The sequence below is a fragment of the Siniperca chuatsi genome, linkage group LG16 (genome assembly GCF_020085105.1).
Source record: "Siniperca chuatsi isolate FFG_IHB_CAS linkage group LG16, ASM2008510v1, whole genome shotgun sequence".
NCBI classification, from domain to species: Eukaryota; Metazoa; Chordata; class Actinopteri; order Centrarchiformes; family Sinipercidae; genus Siniperca; species Siniperca chuatsi.
This window is the reverse complement of record NC_058057.1, coordinates 28,493,577-28,504,955: the sequence shown is the minus strand read 5'-3', so window position 1 is coordinate 28,504,955 and position 11,379 is coordinate 28,493,577. Positions and strand designations below refer to the sequence as shown.

The following is an 11,379-nucleotide window of genomic DNA, read 5'->3' as shown; positions in this document are numbered from 1 at the left end:
GATTTTTAAAATTAAACACAGGAAAACATCAATGTGGACACAGACTTCATGAACAGAGTGAAGTTTGTTGATGTCCACAACTGTTATTGTGATTAAATTTGCTTTTGTTGAATCATTATTTCCAAACTTTGCCGCATTACACTAATTATTTGTATTTATTGCAAATTATATTTTGATGAAAACGTCAACAAACAAAAAATCAATACAATCATACTGATACAAAAAAATATACAGTAAAATAACATCAGATTTATTAGACTGACAGTTTACGATCAGAAGACTTTGTATTCAATGGTAATATTCAGCAAAAATGAATAAATAAATAAATAAAGTTAGCACCTTTACCATTAATGGACATTTCTACTGATCATTGTTTATTAATTATCACAGCATCATCAGACTGTTTGGAGGTTATAATAGACATCATTCTAAAACTTAACTAAATCGAAAAATAGTATTACCTTTGAAAATGTCACAACATTTATTTATAATTTCTCATAGTTTCTAATAATTTTCCAGAAAGTAACTGATACGTAACTGGAAACTCTTTAATTTGGTGCTAATTATCCCTCCAGAGTCTTGATCTGTCAGTTCTTCCAGTCATAAGATTTTATCAGGTTTTCAGAGGAAATTCTGTAAAACAAATTCTTATCAGCTCTACTGAACTCTATCTCTTCTTCTATGTCAGCTCACTATTATATCATTTCCTGGTTCTTTTAATTGTCCTTCTACTTCTGAGTTTCACTTTAACTTAATTGTTTCTGTGTGACTTTCTAAAGTTTTAGAAAAAATATCGTTTTTCTGTATCTTACCTTTGAGAAATATAAACCTGTTTTTCAACAAAACCCCTTTTTTCATTGAACAAAAGAAGTCAAAGTTGTTAAATGTTAAATGTCGCCTGAACGCAAGCAGCCAAACAAGAACTCAAGAAAATGATGATTTAAATCAAAAACTATCTGATCAAACAGGAAGTCAACAACATTATGAATCTGACCGGATATTTGATAGTTTTTTATACTCAGACACAATTCAGTCAGTAACAAAAAGAGTATTAAGGTTTGATACTGAGCCCTGTCAGACAGGTTAACGCTGCTGCAGTCTGAAGCCTCGTCCTCAGTCTGTGACTGAGATAAAAACTCTGATTCAAGTGTCTCTGGTTTCTATTTGGAGGCTGAGAGCTGATGAGTCCAGACTGTCAGAGATAAAGAGACAAAAACACTTCAGTCAGTCAGAACACACTCTTCCTATCTGAGTCTCAGAGTCACATTCAAACCAAAGACTCCATGTTTGGAAATATTTTACATGTCTGCTGCTTCATTTTACATCTCTAGATCTCTAGAACCATTGAGATCTTAACTGTTGAAGAAATTATTGATAGTTTGATATTAAAATGGACAAATATCAGTCTGAGGTTTATTAGGACAAGTTTATATTAGTCTCATATTTTGTTGCAAGCATGAACACCAAACAGTATCCTGGTACAGCATGTATATCAAACTAAAGACTGCAAAAACAAAAGGAAAAAAGACAAAATATAGATTAGAAATACAGGCTAGATTTAAATAAAAAAAAAGATAAGGGAAGAGATGGGGGTGGAAAGAGTGGTGGGGGGTGGAGGCATTTTATAACATTTCCTATCTTTTGTCAAATATACCAATGTTCAACCTAAACTCGTTTATACATTTTAACATTCATTATGGCTAAAACATCAACTGTGAAGAACATCTTAAACACTATAAACATAGATATATTGAAGTTAACCTCTCTTATTGACAGCTGGATCCTGGTGGTTTTCAATATAGTAAAATATAAATCTACATGAAATGCTTAGCACTCTTACTGTAATCTCTTATAATGTGAAAGGAATTAACAATACTATTAAATGGAAGAAAATCTTAAACCACCTAAAGATGAACGAATGTGACTTGGCGTTCCTACAGGAAACCCATCTCACAGATGTTGAGCATGAGAAACTATGTAGTGAATGGGTGGGAAAGGTATTTTACTCATCATATAACTCAAGATCTAGAGGAGTCGCCATATTAGTTCATAAACACATTTCTCTGAAATACATTCTGTGGATAAAGATATGGTGGATAATTGTTAAATGTGATGTGAATAATGAACTATACACCTTTCTTAACCTTTATGGACATAACAACGACGAGCCACAATTTTTTAAAGGATATAATAGCCCAATTAATTCATTCACATGGTCAATGCATTCTTGGTGGGGATTATAATCTACTTCTTGATCCCATTTTGGTTAAAGCAACAAAGAAAAGATGCACCCTAAGTAGTGCAGCAAAAGTATTAAAAGAAGGAACGTATGATAATGGTATTACTGCCAGCTGGAAAGAAAAAGGGGTTAAAGAACTTGGGAATCTCTGCAATAATGATGATCAGCTTCCAGATGCACACTTTTTAAAATTTTTCATCATCAAGAACTTCCAATATTCCAGACACTCTAATTAAAAACACTAAAGGGAATGATATCTAAACTATATAATGCTATGAACAGCAAAACAACTGAAAGAATGGGAAAATATATTGTGAAAGTCACAAAAAATCCTGGTTAACACCAAACATAGGCTTTTGCAATTCAACATATTACATCAATTTAATCCCAAGGCATCTTCTAAATGCCCAAGATGTAACTCAGATAAAATGTAATAATGACTGCAGCAAAAAAAAATAAAAAATTAACTGGAAAGCTAAGCAATCACCATCAATTAAACAATGGTGGAGAGAATTGCTGTCATACTGCACCCCAGGAAAAATAATGTACAATGTTAAAGGGCAACCAATGAAATTTAATATGATATGGGGCAAACTTGTTAACAATATACAAAAAATAAAGGGGCAGCTATACATGAATATGTTTTTATGGTATTCTGACGTGTTTATTTTTTATTTATTTATTTTTTGGTGTATGATGGACAGTTGCTAATGACAATTTGAGAGTATGCTAACGAATATGTATGTTTGTGTTGTGGTGAAGGGGTGGGGTAATGGAATGAGTAAATGTCTTAATGATGAATGTATTGATGCGATTAAAAATAAAATTGAATTAAAAAACAATATATATATATATATATATAAAAGTGACCCAATAAATGGATGGGAAGCAATCAATTTTTAAATTAGGTTTTGCTTTTTAATGTGTCTCAAACTGCTGCAGGTGAATGATTATACTGTAGAAGAAATAAGTATAAGCACCAGTCCAGTGAGGATTCAGTAGGAGCTGAGTCTAAATGGAGAGGTGTCAGGAGTCCCTATCAGCGAGCAGATAAGTAGTGAAACACTCCTTTTCCTAAAATGGACTTTAACAGCCAAAGGTCCTGAAACTGCCCTCATGGTGCTTTCTCATCCCGGGACAAATTTAGTTTCAACTTTTTTTTCTTTTCAGCAGTTATCTCCTAATTTGGTCCACAGGGAGCCTTTATAAACATTTGCCTGCTGTGATGAGTCTGCAGTTCTGCATCTGAGTCACCAGAGAAAAGTTTCCTCACAGACTGATCTCTTTTCTGACTGCCATAATCCTCTACCCACAACCATGGGTGACGCTCTGATGGCTGAGTTCGGGAAGGCTGCTCCTTACCTGAGGAAGTCGGACAAGGAGCGCCTGGAAGCCCAGACCAGATCTTTTGACATCAAGACTGAATGCTTTGTAGTTGATGATAAGGAGGAATATATGAAGGGACAAATCCAAAGCAAAGAAGGAGGTATGGTGACTGTCAAGAAGGAGGACGGAACAACGGTAACCGTGAAGGAGTTGGAGGTCCATCCCCAGAACCCGCCAAAGTTCGATAAAATCGAAGACATGGCGATGTTCACTTTCCTCCATGAGCCCGCCGTGCTGTATAACCTCAAAGAGCGTTACGCTGCCTGGATGATCTACACCTACTCTGGGCTCTTCTGTGTCACTGTCAACCCCTACAAGTGGCTTCCTGTCTACGATGCCGAGGTGGTGGCAGCTTACAGAGGAAAGAAGAGAACAGAGGCTCCCCCTCATATCTTCTCCATCTCTGATAATGCCTACCAGTACATGCTGACTGACAGGGAGAACCAGTCAGTCCTCATCACTGGAGAATCTGGAGCTGGGAAGACTGTGAACACCAAGAGGGTCATCCAGTACTTCGCCAGCATTGCTGCAGTTGGCGGTGGAGGCAAAAAAGACACCAGCAAAGGGACACTGGAAGATCAAATCATCCAGGCAAACCCTGCACTGGAGGCCTTCGGCAATGCCAAAACATCGAGAAATGACAACTCTTCTCGTTTTGGAAAATTCATCCGAATTCACTTTGGTACGAGCGGCAAGCTGTCATCTGCTGACATCGAGACGTACCTGCTGGAGAAGTCACGTGTCACCTTTCAGCTCAAGGCTGAAAGGAACTACCACATATTCTACCAGATCCTGTCCAATGAGAAGCCAGAGCTGCTGGACATGCTGCTGATCACCAACAACCCGTACGACTACTCCTACATCTCTCAAGGAGAGGTAACGGTCGCCTCCATCAACGACTCAGAGGAGCTGATAGCCACTGACAGTGCCTTCGATGTGCTCGGCTTCACACCAGACGAGAAGATGGGCGTCTATAAACTGACAGGAGCCATCATGCACTACGGCAACATGAAGTTCAAACAGAAGCAGCGTGAGGAGCAGGCTGAGCCAGACGGGACGGAGGCTGCTGATAAATCGGCTTACTTAATGGGGCTGAATTCTGCTGACCTCATCAAAGGGCTGTGCCATCCCAGAGTCAAGGTAGGAAATGAATACGTCACCAAAGGACAAAGTGTGGACCAAGTCTACTACTCCCTTGGTGCTCTGGCTAAGTCAGTGTATGAAAAAATGTTCAACTGGATGGTAGTGAGAATCAATCAATCCCTGGACACAAAACAGCATCGTCAGTACTTCATAGGAGTGCTGGACATTGCTGGATTTGAGATCTTTGATTTCAACACTTTTGAGCAGTTGTGCATCAACTACACCAATGAGAAACTGCAACAGTTTTTCAACCATCACATGTTCGTTCTGGAGCAAGAAGAGTACAAAAAAGAAGGTATTGACTGGGAGTTCATTGACTTTGGGATGGACTTACAAGCTTGTATTGACCTCATTGAGAAGCCGCTGGGGATCCTGTCGATTCTTGAGGAGGAATGCATGTTTCCTAAAGCCAGTGACCAGACCTTCAAGTCCAAGCTCTATGATAATCATCTGGGCAAGAACAAGATGTTTGAGAAGCCGAGGGCTGCAAAGGGGAAAGCAGAGGCTCATTTTGCCCTGGTTCATTATGCTGGCACAGTGGACTACAACATTGGCAACTGGTTGGTCAAAAACAAAGACCCCCTAAATGAAACTGTGGTCGGTCTTTACCAGAAATCATCTCTTAAGCTTCTCAGCCTTCTGTTTTCAAGCTATTCAGCTGATGGCGGTGACAAAGCAGGTGGCAAAGGAGCCAAGAAGAAAGGTTCCTCGTTCCAGACCGTGTCTGCACTTCACAGGGAAAACCTGAACAAGCTGATGAACAACCTGAAGACCACACACCCCCACTTTGTCCGCTGTCTGATTCCTAATGAGAGGAAAACTCCAGGGGTCATGGACAACTGCCTTGTGATGCACCAGCTGCGTTGTAACGGTGTCCTGGAAGGAATCAGAATCTGCAGGAAGGGTTTCCCAAATAGAGTGCTCTATGGCGACTTCAAACAAAGGTACAGGATTTTGAATGCCTCTGCCATCCCTGAAGGCCAGTTCCTTGACTGCAAGAAGAGTGCCGAAAAGTTGCTGGGATCACTGGACATTGACCACACTCAGTACAAGTTTGGTCACACCAAAGTCTTCTTTAAAGCTGGTCTGCTGGGGACACTGGAGGAGATGCGAGATGAACAACTCTCTCGAATCATCACCAGGATCCAGGCTAATGCCCGGGCAATCCTCATGAGGGCACAGTTTGCTAAGCTCGTGGAACGCAGAGATGCCCTTATGGTCATCCAGTGGAACCTTCGCTCTTTTCTGGGTGTAAAGAACTGGCCCTGGATGAAGCTCTTCTTCAAGATCAAACCCCTTCTCAAGAGCGCTGAGTCTGAGAAGGAGATGGCTAACATGAAGGATGAGTTCAACAAACTGAAAGAAGCTCTGGAGAAATCAGAAGCAAGACGTAAGGAACTAGAGGAGAAAATAGTGACTCTTCTCCAAGAGAAGAACGATTTGACTCTGCAAATTCAGTCTGAACAGGATACACTAACAGATGCTGAAGAACGCTGTGAACAGCTTATAAAGAGCAAGATTCAACTGGAGGCCAAGCTGAAAGAGATGACAGAAAGACTGGAAGATGAAGAGGAGCTAAATGCAGATCTCACAGCTAAGAAACGGAAGCTTGAAGATGAATGCTCTGAGTTGAAGAAAGATATAGATGATCTGGAGCTGACTTTGGCCAAGGTCGAGAAAGAAAAACATGCCACAGAGAATAAGGTGAAAAACCTGACGGAGGAGATGGCTTCCCAGGATGAAAACATCATGAAACTAACCAAAGAGAAGAAGGCACTACAGGAGGCTCACCAGCAGACACTGGATGACCTTCAGAGTGAAGAAGACAAAGCCAACAGCTTGACCAAAGCCAAAGCTAAGCTGGAGCAACAGGTGGACGATCTTGAGGGCTCGTTGGAGCAAGAGAAGAAAGTCAGGATGGACCTTGAACGCTCAAAGAGGAAGCTCGAAGGAGACCTGAAACTGACCCAGGAGAGTTTGATGGACCTAGAAAATGACAAGCAGCAGCTGGAGGAAAAACTAAAAAAAAAAGACTTTGAGGTTGTCCAAATAAATTCAAGACTAGAAGACGAGCAGGTTGCTTCAGTTCAGCTCCAGAAGAAGCTGAAAGAAAACCAGGCGAGAATTGAGGAGCTGGAAGAGGAGCTGGATGCTGAGCGTGCAGCCCGGGCCAAAGTTGAGAAGCAACGCTCCGATCTTTCCCGCGAGCTGGAGGACATCAGCGAGCGTCTGGAGGAGGCAGGTGGGGCAACATCAGCACAGGTGGAGCTGAATAAGAAGAGAGATACTGAATTTCAGAAGCTCCGTAGGGAGCTGGAGGAATCTACCCTCCAACACGAGGCCACCGCTGCATCCCTGAGGAAGAAACATGCTGACAGCGTTGCCGAACTGGGCGAACAGATTGATAACCTGCAGCGTGTGAAGCAGAAGCTGGAGAAGGAAAAGAGTGAGCTGAAGCTGGAGCTGGATGACTTGTGTTCTAACATGGAGAGTGTGGTGAAGGCCAAGTCAAACATTGAGAAGATGTGCCGTACAATGGAAGACAACATGAATGAGTACAAGAGTAAATATGAGGAAGCTCAACGCACAGTCAATGACTTGACTACACAGAGGGCCAAGCTGCTCACTGAGAATGGTGAGTTTGGACGGCAGCTGGAGGAGAAAGAGTGTCTGATATCACAGCTGACCAGAGGGAAGAACTCCTACAACCAGCAGGTAGAAGATCTACGCAGACAGCTGGAAGAAGAAGTCAAGGCAAAGAATGCCCTTGCCCATGCCGTACAATCTGCTCGTCACGACTGTGATCTGCTCCGAGAGCAGTTTGAAGAGGAGCAGGAGGCCAAGGCTGAGCTACAGAGAGCTCTGTCCAAATCCAACACAGAGGTCTCAGCATGGAGGACAAAATATGAAACTGATGGAATCCAGAGAACAGAGGAACTGGAAGAAGCAAAGAAAAAGCTGGTTCAAAGACTGCAGGAGGCAGAGGAGGCTATCGAGGCAGTGAATGCAAAGTGTTCATCCCTTGAGAAGACCAAGCACCGCCTCCAAAATGAAATCGAAGACCTTATGCTGGACCTCGAGAGATCCAATGCAGCATCTGCAGCCCTAGACAAAAAGCAAAGAGCCTTTGACAAAGTCATGGCAGAGTGGAAGCAAAAGTTTGAGGAGTCTCAGTGTGAGCTGGAGGCCTCTCAGAAGGAAGCTCGGTGTCTGAGCACTGAACTCTTCAAACTGAGGAATGCCTATGAGGAGTCCCTGGATCAACTTGAGACGATGAAGAGAGAGAACAAGAACCTCCAAGAGGAGATCTCTGACCTTACCGACCAGCTGGGGGAGGGTGGCCGGAGTGCTCATGAGCTGGAGAAGATCCGGAAGCAGCTCGAGCAGGAAAGGGAGGAGCTCCAGTCAGCACTGGAGGAGGCAGAAGGTTCTCTGGAGCACGAAGAGAGCAAGATCCTCAGAGCCCAGCTGGAGTTCAACCAAGTGAAAGCCGACATGGAGCGCAAGCTGGCTGAGAAAGACGAGGAAATGGAGCAAGCAAAGAAGAACTACCAACGGATGCTTGAGTCGCTTCAGTCCTCTCTGGAATCTGAAACCAGGAGCCGCAATGAGGCCCTGAGAGTCAAGAAGAAGATGGAAGGTGACCTCAACGAGATGGAGATCCAGCTTAGCCAAGCTAAGAGGCAGGCAGCTGATGCCCAGAAACAGCTAAAGAGCCTTCAGGCATTCCTGAAGGACTCTCAGCTCCAGCTGGATGATGCACAGCATGGCAACGATGACCTGAGAGAGAACATCGCTCTCCTGGAACGCAGAAACAACCTGATCCAGGCCGAACTAGAGGAATTGAGGGCCGCCCTTGAGCAGACGGAAAGAAGTCGGAAACTGGCCGAACAGGAGCTGATTGATGCTACAGAGCGCATGCAACTCCTGCACTCCCAGAACACCAGCCTGATCAACCAGAAGAAGAAGCATGAAGCAGACCTCCTGCACCTGCAGAATGAGGTGGAGGAAGCCATACAGGAGAACCGCAATGCTGAGGAGAAGGCAAAGAAGGCTATCACAGATGCAGCCATGATGGCTGAGGAGCTGAAGAAGGAGCAGGACACCAGCGCCCATCTGGAGCGTATGAAGAAGAACATGGAGCAGACCATCAAAGACCTGCAGCACCGCCTGGACGAGGCAGAGCAGATCGCCATGAAGGGCGGCAAAAAGCAGCTCCAGAAACTGGAGGCTCGCATCAAAGAGCTGGAGAACGAGCTGGAGGCGGAGCAGAGGAGGGGAACAGAGTCCATCAAGGGTGTTCGCAAGTATGAACGCCGCATCAAGGAGCTCACCTACCAGACCGAGGAACACCACAAGAACATGGCTCGCCTCCAGGACCTGGTGGACAAACTGCAGCTGAAGGTCAAGTCCTACAAACACGCAGCCGAGGAGGCAGAGGAGGCAGCAAACATCAATATGGCCAAACTCCGCAAGCTACAACACGAGCTGGAGGAGGCAGAGGAGAGGGCCGACATTGCCGAGTCACAGGTGAACAAGCTGAGGGCGAAGACCAGGGACGGATCCTCCAAGAAGGGCCTGGATGAGTGAGGAGACCCCAGAGAGTCGGCATCACAGGTGTGTGGAACCGAATATTCACTCTGACATGAGGAACCACACAACAGAACAGTGCCACTGATTTGATATATACTTTTAAAGATTTAAGAGGTCATCAAACTTAGTTCATTCAAAAATAAGCAAAAGGAAAATCACAGTGTGTATCTTAAGGTCCACTTATCTGCTTTTATTGGAGCCCTCAACAACATCTCATGGTCTTCAGCAGCGGATGCTCAGTTATCCGTATAATCTCACGCTATATATGACATATATATATATATGTATAACTATACTATACTTTATATTTTTTTATGCCGCTCTAAGTTTAGTGTATATATTATTATTATACGCCGTCTCTCTCTCCTCATTGTTGAGTTAATAGTTTATGAATGTGTTTTGATTGACAGGTGTTCCTGTTCCTGGTGACTGGAGGGATCAAAGTGAGAGCAGCAGAAACCAACTGAAACTATTATTCTGTCAGCATTAGCAGAAATAGTGTTGTAGTAGTGCTTATTATTAATCAAAAGTCATTTGAAAAGTGAAGAGATACACTTTCTGATTTTGTTATAATCCCCATTAGAAACCATACAGACTTCAAAAACATCAGTCTCTATCTCTGGAGGTCTCCTGTGGAGTTTTTGACCTTTAATGGCGCATTAAGGGATCCCTGTATTGTTTGTGCCTCATGTTCTGTTAGCATGTGTTTTAGGACGAGCGTGAGGAGATACACATTGTGGTAAAGTGCCTTAAATCAGGAGAGGAAGGACATATATATATATATATATATATATATATATATATATAAAGAATTCAGGTTCCCCAAAAATCTGAAGAAGTTTTTGCAAATGTTCTGTGAGGTAGGAAACACAAACGTGTTTGTATGTCAGAGACAAAACACGAGTCTGTTTGACAATAAGTCTGTTATTGTGTCTTTGTGGACACCTGAGAGTCCGTCCTGTGTCTTCTGTCCACTGAGCAAACGTAGAAACATCTGTGTTTGAATCCTCCTCCATGTTTTAAAGTGTGCTTGTAGTTTAATCCCGTGGTTCCCAGACTTTAAGACTCAAGGCTCTCCTGCTGTATTTACAGTGACCTTCAGAGCACGATGATGGGCCTCCACATGTTTTGTGTTTGACTGACATGATTGATTGATTTTATTTTTCCTCCCCATCTAAAGTCTGTCCATCTCCAGCTGAGTAAATCTTGCTGACCAGAATCGTGAATCTTTGCAGCATCGGAGCGTCTCTGTTTCTTTATCGTTTCCAAATGAATCACAGAACAAATCTCGACTCATCAGTGGAACTAATAACACGAATGGAGGCATATCGCTTGGCGGTGAATGTGTATTAGTCACATCTGTGTTTGACAAGTCAAAATGTCTACTGTGCAAATAAACATCTCATTCCCAAAGCCCTTTTAATTTGAAATATCATTTCCTGTTCAAGATAACTCACAAACATAACTGGACTCACTTCTGATTCTCCTGAAGGTTTCAGTCTGGATCAATACCAGAATATTATGAAAACATGATCAATATAAAGCTGTCAGAGCTGCAGGTGAACCCGAGATTATTACAAACTGCCATTAATCTGTAGAGAAATAAAATCTGAGCTGTTTCTGTTTGAACTCTGATCGTCACTTATTCTGTTGTCCTTTAAAAGATAAAACGTTAAAAAGTTTGACACTTTTTCTTGCTGATCAATAAATTAAATCTCCAGAAACTGTTTTGTTGCATGTTGTTAAAATAATTAACTAACTTACAGCAGGAGGCCGGTGGAGTAAAACCTTCAGAAAAGTTCAGTTTAATAAACTTCAGCTGCTGCCAGTTTCACTAAAATATTAAATATATAAATTAAAACATCGTAGAACAAAAAAAGATTTAACAAAACTGCATATTTAATGCTGAGTTTAAAGACGTCTGTAAGTGATCCAAACATAAAACTAAGTTATAAACTACATGCAAAACACACGAAACATTTGACCTAATATTTATTTACTACTGACAAAAATGTTAG

General features: G+C 42.3%; 1 protein-coding gene across 1 annotated transcript; it reads left to right on the top strand.

The window, feature by feature from the left end:
* Positions 1–3,460: 3,460 nt before the first annotated feature.
* myh6 (myosin, heavy chain 6, cardiac muscle, alpha) lies at positions 3,461–11,085 on the top strand. The gene is made up of 2 exons (XM_044168122.1): positions 3,461–9,385; positions 9,772–11,085. Exon 1 carries the CDS (start codon positions 3,557–3,559, stop codon positions 9,356–9,358), a length of 5,802 nt encoding a protein of 1,933 aa, XP_044024057.1. The 5' UTR covers positions 3,461–3,556; the 3' UTR covers positions 9,359–9,385; positions 9,772–11,085.
* Positions 11,086–11,379: the final 294 nt, after the last annotated feature.

Bases quoted from the DNA above. Each gene is read 5' to 3' on its own strand.
- myh6 (XM_044168122.1), top strand. From the start codon at position 3,557: ATGGGTGACGCTCTGATGGCTGAGTTCGGGAAGGCTGCTCCTTACCTG.